At 31.8% G+C, this 25,831-nt stretch overlaps 4 protein-coding genes and 1 long non-coding RNA gene across 5 annotated transcripts; all 5 read right to left on the bottom strand.

Annotated features, from left to right (window-relative positions):
* Positions 1–722: 722 nt before the first annotated feature.
* On the bottom strand, positions 723–3,306 carry LOC110603051. Its single transcript, XR_002486076.2, has 2 exons — positions 3,078–3,306; positions 723–1,746 (listed from the first exon to the last, which is right to left on the bottom strand). It is a non-coding gene; the product is annotated as an uncharacterized LOC110603051 (long non-coding RNA).
* A 3,129-nt stretch (positions 3,307–6,435) lies between these two features.
* LOC110603296 lies at positions 6,436–7,281 on the bottom strand. The gene has a single exon (XM_021740991.1). It carries the CDS (start codon positions 7,279–7,281, stop codon positions 6,436–6,438), a length of 846 nt encoding a protein of 281 aa, XP_021596683.1.
* A 3,432-nt stretch (positions 7,282–10,713) lies between these two features.
* On the bottom strand, positions 10,714–12,818 carry LOC110604170. The gene is made up of 2 exons (XM_021742292.2): positions 12,367–12,818; positions 10,714–11,524 (listed from the first exon to the last, which is right to left on the bottom strand). The coding sequence occupies exons 1-2, from the start codon at positions 12,648–12,650 to the stop codon at positions 11,068–11,070; spliced, it is 741 nt and encodes a 246-aa protein (XP_021597984.1). The 5' UTR covers positions 12,651–12,818; the 3' UTR covers positions 10,714–11,067.
* A 1,186-nt stretch (positions 12,819–14,004) lies between these two features.
* Positions 14,005–19,318, bottom strand: LOC110604067 (protein FIP1). Its single transcript, XM_021742133.2, has 14 exons — positions 19,035–19,318; positions 18,859–18,946; positions 18,631–18,733; positions 17,938–17,987; positions 17,520–17,586; positions 17,079–17,151; positions 16,808–16,863; positions 16,180–16,276; positions 15,871–15,955; positions 15,577–15,639; positions 15,272–15,331; positions 14,858–14,950; positions 14,368–14,430; positions 14,005–14,234 (listed from the first exon to the last, which is right to left on the bottom strand). The coding sequence occupies exons 1-14, from the start codon at positions 19,088–19,090 to the stop codon at positions 14,142–14,144; spliced, it is 1,047 nt and encodes a 348-aa protein (XP_021597825.1). The 5' UTR covers positions 19,091–19,318; the 3' UTR covers positions 14,005–14,141.
* Positions 19,319–20,465: 1,147 nt separating this feature from the next.
* Positions 20,466–24,325, bottom strand: LOC110603794 (thiol protease aleurain-like). Its single transcript, XM_021741712.2, has 8 exons — positions 24,050–24,325; positions 23,833–23,954; positions 23,553–23,668; positions 22,163–22,236; positions 21,824–22,088; positions 21,426–21,557; positions 20,948–21,083; positions 20,466–20,715 (listed from the first exon to the last, which is right to left on the bottom strand). Exons 1-8 carry the CDS (start codon positions 24,235–24,237, stop codon positions 20,678–20,680), a joined length of 1,071 nt encoding a protein of 356 aa, XP_021597404.1. The 5' UTR covers positions 24,238–24,325; the 3' UTR covers positions 20,466–20,677.
* Between the last annotated feature and the right edge of the window lie 1,506 nt (positions 24,326–25,831).

Genomic DNA, 25,831 nt, shown 5'->3' with positions numbered 1-25,831 from the left:
TCTTCTTATCCAACCATCTAACCAGAAGAATTGATCAACCATGCTCTTTAATTTTGATTTGCAACTTGTTTGGTCTGCTTCAAAAAAATTGTTGATTACCCCAAAAAAGAGGAAAAATTTCCCTGTAAACTTACATATTAGGAAAATTAATTTTAATGCTCATGATGTATTAAATAATTAGCTTTTCCATAAATGAATTTCGCCAGATAATCATTGTATTGTATGTACAATAACTCTATATCTATTGATTATAATGAATTTTATATATATTCCACTTTAATCGATGGTTAGCATTCAATGCCCATTGTATATGCAATAGTTCCATTGAATAACTTTTCCTTGTAAACCATCAGAAACGGCACTAACATTTATTTCGATTAAAGAATCATCCTGGATTCAGGGCTCCCAAATATCAAGGCATCACCTTAGAGAAGGCTAGTCGAACGTCCAATTCAATATATGTGCCAACAGAAAATAGGCAAACATATATAGTTCTAGTAAGGCTATTTTACTCCTGTATTCCAATCAATAGCCATCTGATCCTAACATTTAAGGACAACAAGATTTTCAATAACCCAGATCCCAGTGACGAGTTTAGTGGCGTCTCTCCATCAAGGCATTTCGAACTTGCATTCTTTTCTCCTGCCAATCCTGGGGAATACAAACTTTGGTAACAAAATTTTGCAAGTGAAATTGAAAATGCAAAATAATGAGATTCTCAATAAGCAAGGCAGAAATACAAATTTGTCATGTAAATGAGATTTGAACAACTCTCCAATAACTGAAGCACATTAACATCTTTATTCAACTACTAAAAAACGCATAATAATCACGGGTGGCGAAAGTGTGAAATAACAAGAAGACATAGAATAAGTGGTATGTTCATTACTGTTCTGAGAGGCCATAAATAGTCTCCGAAAGTTCAAATAGTTAGCATATTGATGAAGAAGGGTATGCTATCTTTTCAACTGGCTCCAGTCATCATGTATGGGTTACAATGGCTTCCAATCTATCTAGAGATGCTTGCAATCACCCTGCACTCAAATTGAACAATGACTCAACAGTACCCAAAGCCTGTCAAATCCAATCTTTCGCAGATAAGCTGTATGACACATGCGATTGCGAGCACTTCATTGTGTTGGAATCCCTTCATTGTCAAATCCAATGTTGGGCTCATAAATGAAATTCCACTGCCTTTCAAGGGATAAAGGTTTCAGAACATGCTTGACTTGCAACTCATTCTTTGGAGCATTACAGTAGTGGATCAAAGTGAAGAGCTCCAGACCACAATTCAAATAGAGTTGATATGAGATACAAATACAGTTTACATGTCTTGTCCATAAAACACCAGCAAAATTGCACAGGACTTAAAAAGCCTGTGATTATCACACAAACAAGTGTGTGTGTGTGTGTGTGTGTGTTAGTCAGGAAGTGTATCCATCCAACCTCAGTCACAAATATTACAGGCTTTGCATTTTCAAGCGTTCACTTTCAGCATTTCCAAAATTGATGCTTTGGATATTGATCAAAATCCATGAAATTCCAGGAACAGGTAAAAATCAAGTGAAAATACTTGTTTATAGCCACTTCCTTTTCAATCACACTTTCATACCTCTGATAGAAGCCATCAAGTAGTTAGGTGTTTCATTTTCAAGGCATTGCCTATCATTCATTCTCGTTCTTATGTGAGATCAAACCTTCACATTTCAAGGAAGCTTTAAATATTTCTCCATTTGTCAAAAGAATCTGCCATCCAATGTGAAGTGCCTATGTCAGACACTACATGAGTACATATAGAAAAGGTGCAAAATAGATGATGTAGAACAAGAAGAAAAACCAAGGATCAAGAGAAACAAATTCTCCACAAAATAATTTCAAAACTTTTCTTAATCCCTCAATAATAAATAAAATCCTTAGTAAAATAAATAGTCCTAAAACAATTAAATTTCCTAAATAAAATAGATATAAATTATAAACTTCCTAATTAAATTTCCCAATATAAAGGCCCTAATTTTATAATAAAAATAACTGCAAAACAAGACTGCGTCGCTAGAACTGGAACTTTTCACATTATAACAAGAATTCCATATGGGATCTATCATTCAATGTTCACATCAGGTTTAATCACAAAAGTAAATGGAACCCCAAAAACTTCAATAATGTTACATTTCAGCTTTCAAGCTAAGGATAGAAATCTTGCTCACAATTCTAGCAATGGCATAGTTTAACAAAACCTTATCCTCCTTCCACTCTCCAATTCTCATCCCATTTCATTTGACCACCCAAAAATATGCTAATTATCTTAGTTATAATCACAAAAAAATTAGTTTTATATCGCAAACAAAGCATAGGCTCACTAGAAATTCAAAAACTAATAATAATAAAAAAATGATAGCACGTAGAACAACTGAAGACTAAAGAACAAATCTCCATTGGTTTCATGAAAAATATTTTTTCTGGAAAATATTTTTTCATATTTTTTTACGTTTGAGATGCTCAAGAAAATTAATGAACACGGAAAATATTTTTCATTGAAAGGGAAAAATTAAACCGTTTTAAGGACAAGTAAGTCATCCTCAGCATTTTGATGATCTTACTAGTACCTCCATATATAAATTTATTAATATATATTTTATTTTTTAAATTAAAATTAAAGGGAAAATATTTTTCAATTATAAATTATTCTCCAAAAAAAAAGGGAGCCTAAATCTACAGCAACTCTCAATTTCCTTTCTAAACTTGTTTGTTTTTAAAAAGGCTGATGGCATCAAATTGATATTGTAAAGCTATTTCTAAGAAGTGGTTTCTCTCCATTAGAAGCAGAGTAAATTCTTAGTAATCTAAACGGAAAAAGATAGTTTAAAAACAAACAAACAAACAAACAAGAAGCAAACACCAGAGACATATATTTTAAAATTCCTTTATTTCATGGCCATAAAATAGTTTCCAACGGCTCATTTCCAACTTTATCCATAAGAACGAACTTCTTCTGTAGGATTTGATTGAAAGAAGTGTCAGCCTCTACACTTGTGCTAAGTTCATACAAAATTCTATTATGTATGGGAAAGTAAGCGTACCTTTAGCAGCTAAAGTATTGAGTCCCGATTGAGGCATTTTCTCGACTATCTGCGTATCCATCCATATTCAGAAGGACAAGACAGCAACGGCCGCGGAGAGAGTGAAAACAGAAGGAGCAGTGGGAGATCAAGTTTTGGAAAGGGACTTGTGTTGTATGCAATTAATTCGCATGATAGGTCCTTGATTTTGCATTTAATTACAGTTGCATCCTTCTTCTTGGGTTTATTCTATGCGAAATGGACCTGATGATATCCATCAATTCCTGGTTGAAGTAAAGGTGGTCTTTGGTGGCCCACCAATCGTTTGATGGAAGCCCTAGTCGAGACTCGGGAAAAGAAAATGAAGAAGAATGAGGCCCTAGACCTAAGCCCAAACAAGAAGGCTAAACGAGGAAGACACTATCTGGGCATTAAAGTCCTATGGCCTTTGAGATTCAAGAAAAATATAAATTCAAGCAAAAATTTAGAGAAAAACATGAAGTCTCTGAAATTTGAAAAGCAACACGAACCTAAGATGAGAAAAAGAAAAAAATATATATTTAATTTAAATTTAAAATATCATAAATGAATATGTCTAAAAATAAATAGAGAAAATATATTTAATTATAAAGTAAATTCATATGAAGTTATTCTTTTGTAATATAAAACATATAAACCATATCAACTTTTAAAATTGATCAATATCCTTTATTGTTTTTTTTAACTCGATATTTTCATATTTTTCTATTTCTTAAACCTAATTTCTTTTTTTTTTCTCTGTGGAAAATGATTTACGTCAATTGACTATCGATAAAAAAGAAAATGTTGTTATCCCTATTAAGAGTTTTAGATATATTTTGATCATCACTTATAATTTGTGTATAGTGAAAATATTTTCTCACATACAATCCAATCAATTTTCAGAATATGCAGACCTTTTTTGCATATTTATAATGACAATTCTCGGACAGTTATTGTATTGAAGAATTTAGTTTCTAATTATAAGGCGGACATTTTATTTTTTATGAAAACAAAAACTTTTAGTTCTCGTATGAAATTTTTTCATAATTATTTACATTTTGATAGTTGCTTCTCAGTCAATAGTCAATAGATAAGAATTGAGAGGAGATATTTCGTTAATGTGAAAGAGTCATGGGTTTGACTTTTCTTCAAATTTTATTTATTTGGTTGTTTCGGAAAATAATGTTCAATAGAGGTTTACTAGTTATTATGGGTTTCCGGAATCGCAACGATGACATCAATTTTGGAACCTTATTCGAATTTTATCTCATAAAAACTTTTTTCGTGGTTTTGTTCGGAAGACTTTAATGATTTATACTCGAGAGATGAGAAAGAAGGAGAAGTATTTTTACCAAATTATCTTATGCAGGGGTTTAGACACGCACTTAAGAAGCATTTTTGCCAAATTATCTTATCCAGGAATTTGATTTTGAATGGTTATAAATATTTATTGCACTCTAAAATTAATATTTCTGTTAAATGAATTCGTCGTAATATTATTCTAACTGCTCATATTTTGACTAAAAAATCTATCGGATATAATTGTCTCTCTATTTGAAATGATATCTTTTTTTATTTGATGAAATTTTATTAATATAATCAGTAATTTTGCTTTAAAAAAAATAATCAATATGGATTTAGTCTGTTGGTATGTGCATCTCAATAAAGAGATCTCAATTATACTCCCCAATCTTCATTTTAAATTTATAAAACTAAAATTTAATAATAGAAAATAAAATATTTTATGTGAAAATTTTTTTAAAAATTATTTTTTAAATATAAATTAACTTTCATAAATAAATAAAAGTTTAATTCCTAAATTTTAAGATTACTAATTGATGTCATTCCTGTATTTTAAAAATTAGACTATTAGTTCATTACTTTTGTTTCGATCATACATTTAGATTCTTTGTCTATTTTTTTTACTAATTAAAAATAATTTATAAATTAATCCTTGATTTTACAATTATTTATAATTTCATTTCAAATTTATAATTAATTATAATTTTATCATTCGTTATCATCTCTTCATCTCTCCAAAAGAGGGAAAAGAGGGAGAAGTAAAACCAATGAATGAAATTATAATAATTAAAAAAAAAATTAAGGGATGAAACTGTATAATTGTAATATTTAAGGGCTAAATACCATACAGCGTAATGAAGTAAAATTAATGAATTAAATAATCTATTTTTAGAACATAAGAGGCCAATTTTTTTCTTCTTTTCCAACTTACTCTCCCCTCTCCTTCCTCAAAATAAGCTTTATTTTAAAATTTGTAGATATAACTAGAGTTTAAGTTTTCACCGAAATACTTTTGATAAGGATGTAAATAAATAGAATATATATAAAAATTAAATTATTCGAATTTAAACTCTATTTATATTAATAATACTCAAATCTATATTAAATTATATTATTATTATCTAAATAAATTTTTCCCCGGTTTAGTCACATATATTTTAATTAATAATTTATATAAAAAATATTTTTCATTAATAGTTTTTATTAAAAAAATTTAATATTTTTAAAAAATATTTAAATTTTGATTTAAATAAAAAATATAATTTTTTTAATATTTATTATATAATATATATTTTTATATTAAATTAATTATTTATATAAATAAGTTCGTGTACAATGGACTTGAGTATTATTTTTTAAATTTGAATTTATCTTAAATTCAATTATAACTACTCAAATATGTTCTATTATGGATCGATCGGATGGAATGTCAAAAAATATTCAATCTATTGCCATCTCTGACTCTTAATGAACTTAAATATTTTTTTTTTTTATTTTATAGATCCCTAATTCAATGGCACGTTTAATAAAGTGAGATAAAATTAATTATTTATATAAATAAATTCATATACAAACTCGAGCATTATTTTTTAAATTTAAATTTATCTTAAATTCAATTATAACTATACAAATCAGTTTTATTAAGGATTGATCGGATCGGATGTCCAAAAATATTCAATCTGTTGCCATCTCCGAGTCTTAATAAATTTAAATATTTTTTCTTTATTTCATAGATTCCTAATTTAATGGCACGTTTGATGAAGTGAGACAAAATTTCTTAATAAGTTACAAATTAAAAAAAAAAAAAGCATAGACAAATGATTGTTGACATAAAGATTAATTTGTAAATTACCGAAAGAAAGAATATGAAATACATAATTACATATGTGCATCAAGCAAATCCATTAATTGTCTCCCAATATTCCTTCAAGGTTGATTGGAACAACAATGCAGAATTGCACAACATACAAGTCCCATTTGCTTATTCTACAACAAGGTTTATTTTATTCTATATTTTAAACATCTCGACAGGATTTCAGTACTCCCCATGTCATGATCAAGATGGGGGCGAGGAATTGGACAGCAGCGGAGACAGAAGTGAAGATTTTGGTCGCTTTGGGACAAATTTTCTAGCCCAGACATGCTTCCCATTGATGTTGAATTTTACTTTGTCCACTCCATTAAGAATCACATCAATAGTAGCTGCTGAGTAAAACACAATACGAGCAAAGAGTGCTTGCTCATTGAACTCCACTTCTTGCATGTGAAGAGACTCTATACAATCCCCATAAGTCCTGGTGAAGAATTCCTTCACTTCCCATTTATGCACAGGATAGCCCTTGGAGAAGGTGACAAACATGGTCCTGTCCTCTGGAGGGACATCATTAGACTCAGTTTGAGGAAGTCTAGGTTGGGTGGAGGAAGGTGGGATTTTCTGGGTGGTGGTCAGAAAGCTAATCTGGGCACAGTTTCTTTCAATGGCTTGTTGCATTATATCATATAATGCTCTGATACATACATCATTCATAAATTTTGCCATCCCTTGAGTTGCACACAGCCTATTGTCATGGAAATATTTGAGAGAAATTTCTTTCTCCATCAGAATTTGCATCAGAGGGATATCGCTATTCTGGCTAGCGAATTGATTATCGTTTACGCAGCTGATGCAAATGTTCGACTCATCTGCTACTTCATTTATCAGAATATAAGGTAAAGCAAGGATTTTTTTCACCATAATGGGGAAACCCATTCTCTCCAACCACAGCCATAAGGCCATTATTTGCATGGACTCCACAGGATCCCTCCATAGATTAATCACAAGTAGCCTGTAAACCTCTCTATCAATCGAATGAAACAGCTTGAATTGCTCATCTGAAACTGTTGAAGATGATGAAGAAGCCATTAGGCGATATTGCTGGGTGATGCTTTGTACAGACCACCAAAACCGCTGCTAAAATCAACACACAACCGTCACCATTACCATGCATGAAAGAAGACAAAAAAAAATAAATTCATTGCATATCCACATGATAGAAAAGACCATGATGAAAAAGAATCAGTGACATATACAGCAAAATCACATAAAAAATAACAGCAAGCAAGCAGAGAAATGAAGCATGAAGGTGACCATTAATTCTCAGAGGGAACGATGTAGTGTTTACCAGTGTGAAGCCTCCTCCCTCACCAACCACAAACAGTGAGGCTCTTCTGGTGACGCCATTATCATCCAGTGTAAGCCAATTTATAAACAAAGGCAGAGGTGCAAACAGAAACTGAAACAGACCCATAATTTTATTTCTATGAATGAGCTTATTTTATAATCAGAACTTTGTTGGAAACCCTAAGAGGGAAAATTTTTTATGGCAAGTTATATGAAATAGTAAATGAGTCTAAATCTTTATGGCTATGGCCAGCAGAGTTGGGTCGTTCATGGCTTTTTCCTCTTTCTGGGTATTGAATATCTGGCAATTAGAAAATTTTTACAAATGTCCAATGAGAATAGAGGGCATAGTAATTACTAGCTAACTGAAGATTCTCGATAATGTCAAACAGTCTTGGCTTATCTGTTTTGCTAATATATTTTTATTTTTATTTCCTTTTCCTGTACATCCCATATAAAACAAATTTATTCTTTTATTTATTTTAAATTACAATTTACCTATTAAAATATTTATTTTTTTAATAATATATTTTTATTTAATATATGTGGTAAAAAATAAAATTTTTGATTTTAAAATAATTTAATAATATGAATTTATTTAATTTTAATAATAAATTAAAAAAACTGGCTTAAAAATTAAAGAAATATGAGTTTCCTTTCTTGGGAATGATTATTTTAAATTTATTAAATTAATTTTTAAAATTATATATATAAAAAATAGCTTTAACGGTCACTCACCTATAAATTAAAAATAAAAAATAAAGTGACAGTTTCAACTGGTTTTGCTCTAATATACATATATTTAAAACTGTATACAGATATATTTATTTCATAAACAACACAATTATTATGATTAATAAACTTAATGAGTTTTTTCAACTTGACCTCAACAATTATAAGTTTCAATTAAATAATTATTATTGTATAAAGTAAATTCATTTAAAATTATTCTTTTGCAAGATATATGAATTATGTAAACTTTTGAAGTTGATTAAAATATATTTAATTTATATTTAAAATTATCATAAATAAATGCATTCACAATTGTAAGAAAAATTATTATTATTATAATTTTCCGTCCATAATATTTATTTGAAGTATGCTATGATCCACTATTAAATTATTATACTCAGTTATGAAAGTCTTTTCTATAAGATAAAAGATCCGAATATAGTACTCAAATTAATAAGTTATTAAAAGATGAGTGTAATAAATTTTTTCAACCTAAAATACGTGTATAAAAATGTATATCTTAATCTCTTTACTTTTATACTAGAATAAAATATAAAGTTACTAATTAAATCTCATAAAAATTCGATTGATATTAATTACTGGATAAAAAATTTCGCGATTATAAACATAACAAAAATTTCTTATATTATATTCATAATAACTTCTCGTAAATACTAAAAAGAGGCGGGTCTCAATAAAAAATTAAATATTAAAAAATCAATATTCTTTTTTATAAGTGAGATTTTTAAAACTACGTGTAAATTTATTAGACATTTGCTATATAGTCATATTTTATAGTAACAGTTCATAATCTACCTTGAACGATTATTATATTATATCATATATATAATTAAGAGACTCCATAATTTCATTATAATTTAATTGATTTGATCACTAATGAGGAAATATAGATAAATTTTAGTGAAATTAAATAAATAATATTTTATATATAAATTGCTATTCTGAATATTTTATAATATATGCTTTGCTCATATATATATAAAACCTAAAACTGTAGTTCAATTTTACTTAATTAAAAATACAATAAAATGAGTTTTTAAAATTAAAAGTTCTCTCACAAAATCTTCATTTTTGATAATCACTTATTTAAAGCATGGAAATTAAAGTATTAATGAAAAAAATGATAATAATTTAAAAGAAAAAGAAAAATAAAAGATAATTAAATAGTTGATTAAAAAATAATACTAATTGTAAAAGTAAATCTCTTCATATATGGTAGCACATGCACATTATGGAAAGTTGTTGACAAGACTATGCTACCTTTATGCTTTGTATAAAAATATTCTTAACATAATTTAAGACTGTCTGAGAATTTTTTTTTATTTATTGTTATTAAATTAAATATTCATATCAAAGTTTATGTAATAAAAATACTTGCATGAAGTTAAACATAAATATTTTATTTAATAATTATGCAACTTACTTTTTATATGAAGTTGAACGTTTTCAATTTAATTAAACAGTAAACTTGTCATTTAATTGCTGAATATATCTATAATCTACAATTTCATAATATATATATATATATAAATATGAGGATCCAGAGAAAATTAGCATTACTAAAAATACCTTTTTTTAGATATAAAAATTATAAATTTATTTTATTACTTTTATTAAAATTTTTAATTTACTTAGATAATGGTGGTACTATTTTATTTAAATTAAATTTATTAAAAACTTATATTAATATTTAACAAAAATTATTATGAACTACATAAAGTTTAAAAAGTTGTATTTTAAAAATCAATGGAAATTGATATTTTTAATGATGTATTTTACTAAATACTAAACGAAACTTTTTCTATCACTAAAATTTTAATGAAATTTTCTGTTGTTGAATAAAATAATATGTCGCAAATAATTTTGACGATTAACATTTTAAATAACTTGAATATATTAATTTTTATTTATAATAATTAAAATTTTAACATTATTAAAAAGAAACATTAAAATAGACAAGTTTTAATATTTTTTAAAAAAAATAAAACTTGACAAATAACTATCTTTTATTATATTAAAAATTAATTATAAATAAAATAATTGATAATAAAAATTAGTCATAGCTTTTAAATTATAAATATCTAAATTTAAAATTTAATATATTATGTAAAATAAAAAAATTTATTATATATATTATGATAATTTTTTAACTAATTTTGATTAGATATAATCATGAATACTTAAGCTCATAGCCATCAATGACTGCTTATAAAGAAATATAAACCATCCATGACTGCTTTGATTCAATAATAATAAACCATCCCTACAATTCACAGCCATGCTTATAAAGAAATGCACAGAAACAGAATCAGATGCAAGTAGAGCATATGACTTCAAAATACACTTTAGAAAAGAAGAGCACAAAATTCCCTAATAAGGCTAAGAAAACAAATACATCTAATGTAAACTTAACCACATATGGAACCAGATCAAACATCAAATTATAAATATATAATCTAATAGTTATTAAAACCATCCTCAAGTATCTACAACTCTTGGAAAAGTTATAATTAGATACAATGAAACATTCTAGTCATCTTCTAACAGTCATAGTAGACAAAACGTGGGAGACATAGCATCTGCGTGCAACTTCTTAAAATGCACATACATGGTATGCCTAAATCCGCAAGAACAAAAGGCGGAAGCAGAACCATCAACTCCCTACAAACTTCAACACTCTGAACTAGTGTTTCCAACTTCCAGACTCACAGTGGGAAGCCAACGAAAGCTAGATGTCGACATATATTGTCAATGTTGTCACAACAAATTGTTAAATTAGTTATTATGAGTTGCAGCAGGAGCAGCAGCAAACTGTATATCAGAAAGGGAGAATGAACGGCAATGGGAACTCCTTTGAGGTAGCGGAGAACATGATCCAACGTTGAGTGATGATTTTCCTTGCGGATGCAGGGGTGGAAGACAAGAAGGTGATGATGGCAATGGATGAGAATCCCCCCTTTTACTATTGTTTTTAGAGCAGTTTATGGTTGAACAAAGAGCTGACGTACTTCGATCAGAGTTTGCTAGTCTTTTTGATATCCCACTTGCATCATCTTTGGGAGGGTAATTGCAATTCTTATCCCCGAAATTGTTGCGAGCTAATAGATTCTTGCGCTTCCTGTTGTAGGGATTTTCCGGTTTTGCAAAATCTTTAATAGAAGAAGCAGAAGATACATCTGCGAAACTTGTGAACGACTTTGATCTGCCATGGTAGAACTTTGATATGCCTCTCCTGAAACATTCAGAAAAAGACAGTAAAGGCCAGATTAAAATCAGTGCAGTAGCAGGTTTGACAATGCTACATCAAACACACCTCTAGATCCAATTAAGCTTTTTGAGAAGGGGTGCCCATCTGCTTATATGTATTAATTGTCAAAGGCTCTATCTATTGCAAATGACAAATTGACAATGCTGGAGATTTTTTTTTTTGAAAGCAACAATGCTGGAGATTATATGCCGCAAAACGTCAACTTCTTTAACTAACTACCGTAAGCAACTCTCCTACCATAAGGAAAGTTTCATATGTTAAGGGCAGGCTACCTCCTGAGGCAATCTCTTACACAGTATGGAAGTCAATTACCAATGGCAAGAAATTGGTAATCAACCATTTATATTTACAATTGCTTCTCTGCATCAATCAAACAGTTATAATATAGCTTCTGGGTTCCATATCAGTACTAACAAAGACTCCCTTATGTTCCTAATTCCCCGGTTAGAAGTCAGATGCTAAAGTTTCTTCTGATTAAAGTAGAGGCTTGAACTTTGCAATCATGGGTTAAGACTCAAGGCCATCAGACCAGATTAATATCAAAACCAGACATAGCCATCATTGCATGATCCCTTTATTCCGAAACCACTTATGAATTGGGAGGTTGAGATATTTAAGGACACGAATCAGTTTTTTCAGGCTTCTCAATTCTAAGACGAAAAGATTCGGATAGAGTCCAATCTCATAACATCAAATGAAAATAGTAACGCATGCATAAACAAGATTATTGAAACCATAAGATTTTCTCAAACCCTATCAAGATTGAAAGAAATACCCATAAAAATTAACAGCACACAGAAACTTACTTGATAGGTAAAACCTCTTCTAAAGCATCCATGGTATCTAAAGGCCCCTTATACGAGCTCTGAACCTCCGAATTGTCAAAATCCTGGCCGGAATCCTCTCCATCCGACTGATCACTATTCCTCCCGATCGACGAAGAGCTAGAAGAATCATCCAAATCGTCCCGCCCTCTCTCCGCAGCCGGAAACCGGTGATCTTGTGAAAAAGCCCCCATAAAGGGCGGCATCCGATGGATAAATTCAGAAGGCTGGACGGAATCCCCAGAAGTCCGAAAGGCAATCGACATGAGAAGGGTATGGGAAGTATTAATCGGGGAGGGAAAGAACGAGCGGCATTGGTGAGATGATGGGATGCAAAGACGTAGACGGGTGAATTAAAATGGAGAAGAAGATAAGAAAGAGAAAGGGCAGGAGAATAAATTTAAAGGCTTATCCTGAATGGGAGGAAGTAAACAAGATTATCTATTTCCAGATATTTTTCCCTTTGTCTGTCAAATTCATTTTTATATTAAATTTAAATTAAGAAAAAAAAATCCACAGCATTATCTGTTGCCTCACCAATTTTTTCTTTTTTAATTTTATATATATACACACGATTCAGGAAGAAAACATCTAAAGAAGGGAAAAAATAATGAGAAGAGGAAACTAATCTTTATTTTAAATTAATTCTAATCTTTTTCAAGATATTATAATGATTTTTTTAAACGTTGTGGTTAATTATTATTTTATAAGATATAAAAATTGTAACTACCTATAAAATCCTGGCGATATATTTTTTTTTTCTTTTGCTTCGTTGTTTCATTGATTTAAAGAAAATTTACCAGCATTGATTGGCATTGTTGTTTTTGTTTTTGATATGGATTGAAAGGTTTATAATAAATCCATCTAATCATGACCCGTAATTAAAAAATGTTTTAACGAGAAGCTAGTTGATTTTGAAATTTGTCTTTCCGACAGGCTCATAGGTATCCTGAAAGGTTGCAGCCTACTTATAATCTAGTAACGCATCTATTGATGACGAGACGGTAGGAACGACCTATGAATCTTAAAACGTTGGAACATGCGACGACGGTTACTAATAATTTGTCTGATAGTATCTGAGCACGCTGCATTGTTTCAAGTGAAGAAATTTGATCCCCTTTATGTTGTGCTGGTTTGGAGTATGAAGCCTTTGGAAATATTTCTAATTTCATGTATTTCCACAATTTAGTACATACAATTCATAATCAGAAATCAAAAAAATAATACAATGACAGAGATTTAACTATATTTTTCTTGATAAAAACTAAATTTATCGATTTTAACTGAATTACAGCTTATTCTAATTTTTAATTTTATGCCTTATTCTAATTTGTAATGTTATGCAATTAACTTGACTGTCCTGACTGCGCAAAAGCATAACAAGTATGGTAGGAGATAAATAATAAAGACTAATCCTTGAAAATCCCACATCGATAGTAAAATGGCCGTGTGTGTAAAGCTTGTATAAGACCAAGAACTCGGCCAAAATTGTTGTGGTTTTAGTAATTGTCTTTGGCAGAGAACTAAAATCAAAGCCCACTGATGCTACTTCTCCATGGTTATTCATTCTTATAATAATTTCATGCAGTGAAAAAATGAGAGAATGCATCAAGCAAGATATGCAACCAGAATTGCTTCCTCGACTAGTTTCCTTAAGGTAACGTTATATACATTCAAACAATATCTACGCCCATAGTGCCGAGAAATGACAAGTTATGGTTAAAGTTCCAGGGCAACTAAGCTATGCGCTGCTAGCTTTATTCAGGTGACCCATTTGATTGATTTCTTGTTGAAAGCTTCCTTTGCAGTTCAAGATTTGACAAACGCTCAACCTCCAAAGCTCGCTCAAGCTTTAACACATCAAGTTGCATCAATTTATGAGGTTATGTTAGATTACATCAATGTCATTCATGACAATGTAATCCTAGAACAGGATGAATAACCATTAATAGATGGTACAAGGATTAAACAAGAAATTAGTACCTTGGCTGCTCTTGAGCTCCATTCCCCCAAAATAGCTCGCAGTCTTTCATTCTCTTCCACATACTGTTCCAACATTTCATCGATGAAATTATGAAAAGCTCAGCACAACAGCTAATTAGTAATTGTATTTCATAACACATGCATGTAATAGACAATCTTTGCTCAAAACATGTTGGGGGCGACATCAGGTTTCTTGCAACGCTAAACAACCACCATACCTGTATTCTACAACCATTAAGAGGTAGAGAGAGAACCAAAAAGCCTAAAGAAAATCCAAACAAAAAGCAAAATAACAGAAAAAGAGATGCAGAAGTAGAGCAGCAATCGAGAAAGTATTAGTTGTGTCCTCTTGGCAAAGCATCATTATTTAGCAGCGTTTGCTGATACAGCTAGGGTAATAAATAATATACATCATAAAATAACATAAAATAAAATAAAGGAGGAAAGAAAATTTTAAATTGAAAATATCAGTTGCATCTCTTGGAGATACCTGATTGTTTGTAGTGCGAACTCGCTGTATCTCAGAGTCCCTCTCAGCTATCAGAGACAGAGCAAGCCTTAGCTCAGTTTGCAGTTGATTCATCTGTAAAATAAATGAGCCCATCCCCATGCCAATTTAGTATTTTAGTGATCTTTCATAGAATGAAGTTTGAGAAGTCCAACTCACAAGGGAGGAGAACAATATATTTGACTAATCAGACAAACGGCTAGGCATTAGATAAATGCATAAATACAATTCACAATCAACAGCTACAAAGCAGAAGTGACAGAAACCAGCAAGAGCAGATCACCAAGGAAGATGAAGCAAATAAAAATTGACTGCCGCTGCATATGTGCGCATGTGAGCACACATGTCCAAGCAATGTGCAGACAAAACAAGTGCTACTCATAGATCACTTATTACCTCAGCAGAAAGTGTCCGTAATTCCTGTTCACGAGCTGCTAGCATGTGCGCAAGATCAACCTGGATAGAAGCAAGTAACCATTAGTTTAACCATTTATCACAGGACAACTCCACTTCTGTTCAAACAGAATGGATAAAGCTTTCAGGGAGTTTGTTAGATCTGTTTAAAAATATTCTAGGGCCAGCCACATAAATAACTTTGAGATTGGCAACTGTAGCTACGATTACTCGCATTTTTGTCAATTTCTAGTCACGCATAGTTCTAAACTTCTAATAAAAAAGAACTTAGCCAGGAGGATTGCTGCCTGCGGTGTGCTCCCATCATTAGTTCGCTCATATTTGCTTAGGCACTCTTGCAGACGAAGAATCTGCACAAACACATGTTTATGAGCATTAAGCAAGAAACAAGGAAAATTATTAAAAAAGTAAAAATATGCGAACAATCCATGACAGTTAAGAGTCGCTTATTGCCCACAGCATTTCAGTGACCAAATCAAAAGATTATCAAAGAAAAAAGAGTGGAGTGGGGTTGGGCAAGACACACAGAAACAACAAACTTAAAGATAAAGCAATACAATCATGAGTTAGTGGCCATATACCTCCTCACTCAAAAAATGAAGGTTCTCACGCTGATATTGAAGCAAAGCCATTTGCTGATCAGAAAGTCGACCACCATCATGATATCTGTTGCACAAAAGAGATCAGTGAATAATCACCATGTTTCAGGCATAGCACAATTATAGCAGTGAACCTCACATGACGCAACTGCCACCAGTACGATGCACAAAAAATGCTCACAGAGGATTATGCTTCATGCATAATACATACACATATATATCTTAATCTATTTCACCCCAACGCTTGAAAACATTGGTAAGGGGCTAGAAGGGAGAAGAATGTATAACTACCTCAAGCCTTCTAAAGAACTTGATTGTTGGAGTGGAGAATATAATGACTTCAATATATCAGGCTCAGAATCTAATGAATTGTACTGGTGCAAATAACCTGCAGACTCCAAGATAGACGCAAATAAATAAACAAGGGACAAATAGCAATAAATCATATCATGTCCAACACATTGATTTATGAGCTCAAATCAGGTAAACAGGTGAACTTGGTAGAATTCTAGATTTGGCAAGACAATAGTATCTTCAATAATATGTGCATTCACATAGAAGAAGAAAATTTGTCTTATGTTCTCAAGTTCTCATTTTATTAAATACTTGTGCAACGGATTTTGCTACTGGAAAGTGGAAAACACAAGCCAGATTTGAAATGGATGCTTCCCTTTGCACGACACACATTCTTCAAAAATCCAGAATTTTGAAGAGGCAATAGTAAGTTTTAGTAGCAGCAATTATCCACAAGAACAACCTATACTTGTTGCCTATGGAATAGGGCAGAACTTAAAATATTTATCATTGGATTGGAATGGAGAAAATCTCATTTTAACTACCCTATAAGCTTAGATAATTGTCAGGTCCACTGCAACAAATGAGGTAGTGAAAACATCTTAAAGTATCCAAATCAACTCACCAATATAGACGCTCATAAAGGATACAGCACATATTGCTTCAGTCAACACAATAATCCTGCAGATTTCATTACATAAGCTAAGGAATTGCCATAAATATACAGTTTGAAAAGCCAATTAGACCCCAATGTTTCATTCTTAACCTACTACAAAAGCAGAAGCAGGACGCAGACAAGAAATGCAAATATAACAATGAGGAAAAAGAGCCCTCCAATATGGGAATGTGTCTTTACTACACAACACTTGATGCTTAAATACAGGTGATACATGTACCTGAGTAATGCTGCGATCGAAAGAAAGCTGATTTGCGGTTTCCACACTGTGACGAGCAACATTGCAGCAGTTCCTATAATTTATCTAAATTATTCAATAAAATGATCAAAGTAGTAACTTCAAAGAGATAGAAGGGAATTTCTGTAAATTAAATATTTGCATTTTGTATGTGAAATATAACAAGTTATGGTGCAAAAAGCCAACTCTAACTATACTAAGTTAATCTGTTAAAGCATGATATTTTAAAAATAAGTTTAAAAAAAAGTACCTATAAGAATACATAATTTTCAAACACTTATATCAAAACTTTAAGTGTGCTCTCCAACCAACCATTCTTTCCTAACAAAACAGACTTAGTAGCCCACAGAAGGTAAACATATAGTTTGAGTGTGTATGCGTGAGAGAGAGAGAGAGAGAGAGAGAGAGAGAGAGAGTACTTACCATAGGCAGTAATGGCAAATGGTAAGCGAACAATATGCTTCAATTTCTGGCTGAAACTATAATAACCCTGCAAAATGAATGAGCATGTAATGGTTTCTGCACCAGATAAAAGGCAAATTAATGAACCACATGACTTTACATCCTGATAGCACTACACTTAAATAGAAACACCAAAGCATGGTGCTATAGTAGCCTAACTTTTTTGGCTATTTCTTCAATCCCTCCAAAAGTGTTCCATTCAGATCCAACACATCTGACAAACTTTTTTTACCAATATAATCTGAATCTTCAACTAGAGAGAGAAAGAGAGACAGAGATTGCCAAACAAGTGCAGATAACTGATTTTTGGACGGACAAACTAGCTGCACATCATAAAACTTGCTAAACTAGCATTTTACTACTTCTCAATTAAGCATACCTGTAAGCGAATTTTCTGGACTTGTGAAACAAAATATTGTTGGCAGATGCCTGGAAGATTGAAATAAACGTATTACATTTGCAGCACACTTGCCCATCACAAAGCTATGGTAGATGAAACCTACCACTTGAAGATGAATGATACTGTGCAAGACACATTGGAGGGACTAAATAATGAAAGAAGAAAACAAGTAATAGAAACCAGAAGTAAACCAGTTGCCAAAACTAAATTGCAGTATGTCTCAAGCCAGTAAAATATGTTCTGAAAATGAGGATTCCATGTGAGCAAAGTGATTTACCAAATAGTACAATAGCAAGAATAATATAATTGAGGATGCAGATAGCACAACTAGACATCATAATTTCCAGCATCAACATAGACAGTTTAATTCTCAAGTCTAAGGTGTAATTAGCACAGAAAGTTTCAAAGTTTAAAGAGAAATAAAATACAAATGTTCAGTAATTAACATCCTACATAGTCAGATTTCCACCTTTCAATAAGCAACTGTAATCAAGCCCAACAAAAATGATACAGTACCATATAGTAATTAAAAACATGAAAAATGATTGCTCTGATCTGGCGGCAAAAACCGGCAATAATTCAGACATTGCAATGGCAGTACAATGATCCTGTGAAATTTTCTAAAAGCAGGAAATGGAAAGAAAGGCATTCAAAGGCTCCAGTAAAGCAGACCTGTGACTATTAGAAGAGCAACATCGCAACTACAAAGCAACGAGGGGACCAATCTGTGATGAAATACAAAGGGAGCAATGGCACCCAAAACAGCATAACCCGCCTAAAATTGAAAAACAATCAGAGCTTTTTTAAAAGACACGGAAAATAAAGAAAATTTTGAAACAAAAGTAATCCCAAATTCCATAATCATGAAATGAAGCTTAAATGTAATAAATTTGAACTTGCCAGTATAAAACAGTAGACAACAGCGCCAACAACACTCCTGCGCTTCCGATGACCACATAAGGGAGCCTCATGAAGTATATCGAGGAACCTGCAAAGGCACGAAAGGGCAAAGCAATCAGAATTCAAAAGAAGGAAATTGAAAGTAAATGTGGGCATTTGAATAAGTGAAAACTTACATAGTGTTTTCTTCAGGAGATGCGGAGGGTGAATTGCCATGTCTGTGCATGGACATCTTCTCTCTTTCTTGGTATTCTAGGGTTTTTGTAGATATTTGTTTCAACAAGAATCGAGTTAGGGTTTCAGATCATGGTTTAGATTTTGCCTGCCATTCCATTGCGCAATTTCGTGATATCCTTTGTTGCAGAATCAGTCAACTGATGAACTCAACTGACGATGATTATCGGCTCCATCAGTGGGTTGGAGATTTGTTGGATCGGGCCTCGCACATTATGTGAGAATTACTATTAAATTTCGGAATTTTCAGAAAATTCATTCTTTTATTTTTATAATTTTTAAACTCGACTATCATTTCATTAGTAAAATAAAATTCTTTAAAAGTTGCATTAGTTTATTTTAAAAAATTAATATTCATTTTAATGGATTTAGATATTTTATTTTACTTTGTTTTGTTATAACATTAAAAGATTCAGTTTGTTTAATATTTATAATTTTATAAATACCAACAAGTTCTCTTTTTTTTTTCCTTACTTTTTAAATTGGTTATCAATGAGAATTCTCATCGATAATGAATTATCCAATTCTCTTCTTATATTTTCTCCTTTTTAGGCTCTTCATTTTGTGTTCTTTTTTATCTTACTGAATTTAATATCATTATTATGACTAAAGTGTAATCTTATTTAAAAAATTTAATAAATAAAGAGTTAATAATAATAATTATAATAATAATAATAATATTTTTATTATTAATAGTGTATTAAAATATGAATAAATGTTTGGAAAATAAAATTTACAATAAGATTAAAATTTAATGTAATTGATTTGTATTTTAATTATATAATTGATTTTTGTGTGTTAGGACTAAAAATAATAAAACAAACGAATGTATCCTTCGAAAAAACAAAAAAACAATCGAATGTGCGTGGGGTAGCTTCTCCTTTAATTAGGGAGGAGAGCCCATAGAGCTATCATATATGAAAATGGATAGATTTTTCTATCACAAATTAACTACAAACAAACAGTATGCTTATGTGAGTTATATAAAACTAAAAATTTCTATTAAAATTGCTAAAATTTTAATTTTTTATTTGGATTATAAAAAGAATTAATTTATACCGATTAATATTTTAATAAATTTATAAAAATATTTTAATCAATTTACAAATTCATCTTTTCATCTATTATTACTGTTATTGACAGTAGCACGTAGATTATAAGTACATTACCTAATTCACTCCACACCTTAGCAAATAAGATTTTCGATTTCAACACTAAACGAGAAAAGAGATTTGTAAATTGCTGGGGGAGAATTCCCCAAATATCGATATGAATAAAATATATTTAACTGAATTGAGGAAAATAGAACCCATGCTAATGTAAGTGAGGAAGTAATAATCGCTGATATAAAAGTACATGCAAAAAATGTTCACTGATATAAAGTCTTCATGACATTATTGAAATTCTGAATTTACACTATATCTGTCTGGCATACATTATCCAGGGTCTTATTTTACATAAAGCCAACACAATTATCTTCACACAATGACTTTTCACCTCACATATCTTCACTTCATGACCTACTCAAACACGATTTATACCACACATTACTTACCCAATGGCTCCCTTTTTCTGCACAGTTGTATTAAGCTACAATGGGGTATGATGCACACGTTGCAACACCTACATTAAGATCATCACAATCAGGATGAGCTGACTCAAATCCAAGACAATAATTAAGAGACAAGATATGGTAAAATTGATGTGTAATTTTCACTGGATGACAGCCAGGAGGACAGGGGAAATGTAATTCCCATAGGATTTCAGTATTTCCAGTTAAAATATAAAGTTATATTCTGTTCAAGAGATTTTCATTGGGTTTCACATAGTCACATTAGAGGGATTGGACACTTACCACACATGTTTTTCCCCAATTCCATCTTAAAATAGCCATTATCGCCCCAATTCTCACCCCAAGAGTTCTTAATTATCCAATGTGGAATATCATCTTCGACCCCGTACCCAACTGCAAGAACAGCATGGTTCACATCCTGCAATAGAATTTGGAGACTGTTAGAAAAGAACTAATGCATCATTGGAAGGATATGCGCATTTGACCACCATTGAGAAAAAAAAAGGGGAAAAAAAACAAGATAACCAATGTGATTAATGGTTAACAAGCAAGCATCTCAACACGTACATGTTGCCATGAAAAGCACACGAACTAATTATAATATTAGAGGTTTAACCTTCAATCAGATAAACATGGATGTATATCTTGTGGATACCCTCTATAAAATTTGAGCACAAACTAGGTATTGTACATTTACCCAATTATTTTTGTCGGAATTAAAATTTCATTCTGAAATAAATATATAAACAGAAGAACTCACCTGGGAAGTTCTGCCACAAACATCACTGGTATAAACTCCACTCTTGTAAAAACGGAAACCACTGACAACCTGAAAAGCCACGCTCACAGGACGGACAAAGGCAACAGCATGCTTCAATTCATCTTCAGCACCCTGCAAGTAAAATCAACAATAAGAAATCTATAATGGACCTAAAGTTAAATGTTTTTATCAAAATAAAAACTTAAGGCCACGAGGATACTTCAGAGCAAATTGTATGATAATTAGATCAGTTTTTAAGCCACACAATGGTGACACTGCCTATTAAGCATAATTAAAATAACCAACCTAAACGCATTCCACTCACACTCAATGAGTTTTTCCTCCACGTCCTACACTTGAGATGAACATAAATATTTAGAACTGTACAAGCAACTTACAAGGGTAATGTTGACGGAATCGAGCACCTGGACACCAACATTTTCCGATGAGAATTTGCATATACCATCTTTTCCAGTGTAGGGATATGCTTCCTCAGATTCAAGACCACCGTTGTATTTGATGTACTCAAAGGCTTGAGATGGCAATCCACCATGGCAGCCAAAGTTATTAAAAGCACCAGCACAATCCACAAGCTGCTGCTCCGACAAAGAGATTCCGTTTCCAAAAGCCTGATGATAGGCTGCCTCAAGAGCTCCAGTAGTGCTACAAATGAGGAGATGTTTAGAAACACGGTAGCATAATTAAACACCATTTTCTTGACAAGTTGCAGTCCTAACCTGAAAGTCCAGCAAGAACCACAACTGCCTTGATTCTTAACCGGGCTGACTATGCCTTCTTTTCTCCAGTCTTTCTATACCCACAGCATCGGGACACAAACATTAGACTACAGATTTACAAGAGCAGATTGATGCATATCAAGTATCTGTTAAAGAAGTGATATTCCTATGCATAAGTAGGAGGATTTAACCACCATGTTTTAAGCAGATAAATTTATTTACAGTCTCTTAAATTCAGTATTATAGCTCATCAATTGTAGCATAAAGCAGTTATTTTCTTAACCCTACGTTTGGGAAAGGCGAAAGAGAGGGTAAGAGAAGGAGAGATAAGTTAAAGTTGAGGTGAGATACCTTTTCTTCGCTGTTTTCTTAGGTAGACTCAATCTCTAACACGGCATCCATACATCAAATCAATTAAATTACTTATAGCAATATAATTATAAACAAACATGCGATTCAAGTTTCAACTATCTTTTCATATTTGCATAGTTATCAGTAACTATGTAATTTAATCTTTATTTCTTTTATCATTATAGATGATGTGGAGTAATTAATTGGATGAATCTATGAATGACACGATAAAATGAGTTCAGCTAAGAATCTGAGTGGCAAAAAGACAAGGGAGGAGAAAAGTGGGAGAAAGCCAATCAATTGTTCCACCAAAATGAAACAAACCGACTTTAAGGAGAAAGTGAGGAGAATTACAATTTTTCAAATGAATTTACTGGTTTGCCCTTCTACTGAATAACAAATTGAATTCAAATTTACAATGTAAGTAGTAAAAATGATAATTCAACTGTTTCCAGCCAGAATTAGAGAAAGTAACAATTATCCACCCTCACTTTCTATCGCCCTAATTTTTCTTCCCATCACTCTCCTTCCTTTCCCCAAATGAAGGGGAATTGTTGTTGCTACATATCACAAAGAGACGATGGCAACGGTGAAGTCATTATATAACTTGAAAACATCTGAGCTGTTACAGTATTATTACAAAATGGAGGAGGAAACTGGGGAACCAGATGCAATTTTGGCTAATAGGTCCATATTATCTAAGGATAAATTATTTTTTTCATTTTTAAGTTATATATATACATTCAAATTAATCTATATACCTTGATCCTTGAAACCACCCTATTTATTTTCTGTTTAGTTGAATAGAGTAAAAATATAGAACAAAATCATTGAGTTTCAAAAACAAGCAACTTAAATTTAACAATACAAAATAGAGTTAGATTTATAAAAATCAGGGATTATAGATATTAATTTCGATATAATTGAAAAATTAATTTAAAAGGTAATTAAATACCAAAATAAAACTAGTTCTTCTCTCGAAAACAGAGAAACTGAAAATTATCATCTAAACGGTTATGAGTTTCAAAAGGGTAGGTACCGTCTCAGGTAGGACAGCGTCAGTGAGCTTGTGATTGCCTTTTGTGGTGGCAGAGCAGTTCTGAGCAGCTCCTAATCTGTGTTTTTGGAATTCTTGCCAGGTCCAATCGGAAAAAACTATGAAATCAAATAAACTAAGTCAACATGAAATAGTCGATAGCACCGGCTGAACTCTTTATAGTTCTTCAGCATAGTTGGACGGTCAAAGTACTAAATTAAAAAACAGTAAAAGGCTGTTAGCTGCCAGAATTTTGCATTTCTAGTATTAGATCCAATCTGACCATTAACAGCAAGAGTGTATGGTAAGCCTTTCTTATTTGTGGATCTAATCAAATCCAAATTCTCCGAGAAAATCGCGAACCTCAGCTTCATCTCCTCCTCGGTCTCATACCTCTTACCATGCCTACAAATTTCCAAGTTTAAAACAATTACAGAACTCCACTTCCAGTTTCAGATGAAAAAAAAAAATCCAAAGCCGTGTGGAGATCGATCGGATACCTGTGAGCAAAACGGGCGAAGGAAAGAGCGCGGCGAGTGTGGCCGATGACTTTGACGACGGAAGCTTCGAAGTCGCGGAGACGGTCGGACACAAGTCTGATAGGATTAGAGTCATCGAACGCTGATCCTGCAGCGGCGATGCAGAAGAGCAGAAGCAGGATCGAAGAGACCAAAGTAACGCGAGCCATACCTCAGGCTAGCTCGCTAAGTATAGGGAAGCTGGGGAAGACTTGGGTGAGTAAGGGGCTGGGGAGAGATGTGATGTCCAATTATAGCAAGGGATTTTTGTGGGGGCATGACCTGATGCTTGAGACTGGTAACTTTTGGAGCAGATGTGGACCCGAGATGTCAGCGATGATCTTAGCGGGTAGGGTACGTGAATGATATGCGAACTCATCCCACGATTAAAATTTATTTATAATATAAAAAATCTGAATCTATTTAATTTTAATTAATATCTAATAATTAAATAAAATGTGCAAATTATATTTATTTAATATGCAATATATATAAAAAGTGCAGATATTTTTATAAAAAGTGTAGATATTTTTATAAAAAGTGTAGATATTTTTATTCTAAACATGGTTATTTACTCGAGCACGTTTTAATAAAGTTATCCATTCTCACAAAAATTTAATTTACGAACATCTATATTTAATTAAAAAAATTATTCAAAAGGTCTTATATATATAAAAGTTATATATTATAAAATTTACATAAATTCATTCTAATTAATAATTATAATAAAATTATTATGTGTAAAATAATTATATGATAAAATAGGATGAGAATCACATATAATTTTTATTTGCTGTCTATTTGTTCTGTAGAAAATATTTTTTAAAAAAATATTTTTTAAATTTTTTAATATTTAAAACACTCAAAAACTAAAAAAATAATTAAAAAATTAATATTATTTTTCATACTTATAAAAATTTTATAAAAAATTAAAGGTTTTTGTTTCTTATTTTTCTTTTTGTTGTTTCATTTGTTTTGGAGGGTGAGTTCTTATTTTTCTTGTGGTGATTTGATTGTTATTTATTTCGTTTGGTACGTTTTTTTGGAAGTGTGAGGATTGGTGCCATATAAGTGCCGGAACTTCTTCAGCTCCTTCGGCCGGCTCCATAGATATAATAGACTGAAAATACCATGAACCAAACTTCTTCCTTTCAACTTCTTTCCGATATGGGATACCTTTGATCCACCCGTATAGGAGGCACGAGTACTAGGGTTATTTTTCCCACAGACGATGCCATTTGATGACGTTGAGTCGTCTGGATCCTGAGTTCACACCAGTGAATATTGTTCGCTTTGACTCAAGACCGCACGGTTTTGCTTAAAACGTGTCCACTGGGTTTCAAGGATAGAGATTTATAAGGCTTTCTTCCTTTCAACCTCTTTCCGATGTGGGATACCTTTAATCTCTGCTTTTATTTGCTTCTTTCGATCCAATCTGATTTGTGTCTGTGAATATATTCTTGGGTTGCTTGTTGGCTTCGTTGTTGGTGTTTATGTTGTAGGCTAATCGGTGTGTCGTTGGTGCAGAGGTTCCTGCGGTGGCTTTGGTGAACAATGCACCCGGCAGATGTGCAATGGAGTCGGTGCATCTCGGCGGTTCCTTCGATTCTGGATGGGTTGCAGTTAGCAGTGAACAGTGTGTGCAAAGATCTTGAGTTGTGTTCATTTGCTGGTTGGGTTGGTTTTGGTTATTATGGGTTGAGCTCCTTCCTCATTTCAGTTATGGGCCGGACTCTGTTGGTCTTTTACTGGTTAATTTGCTAT

This window comes from Manihot esculenta, chromosome 16 (assembly GCF_001659605.2).
Source record: "Manihot esculenta cultivar AM560-2 chromosome 16, M.esculenta_v8, whole genome shotgun sequence".
NCBI classification, from domain to species: domain Eukaryota; kingdom Viridiplantae; phylum Streptophyta; class Magnoliopsida; order Malpighiales; family Euphorbiaceae; genus Manihot; species Manihot esculenta.
This window is presented reverse-complemented; position numbering and strand designations above follow the sequence as displayed.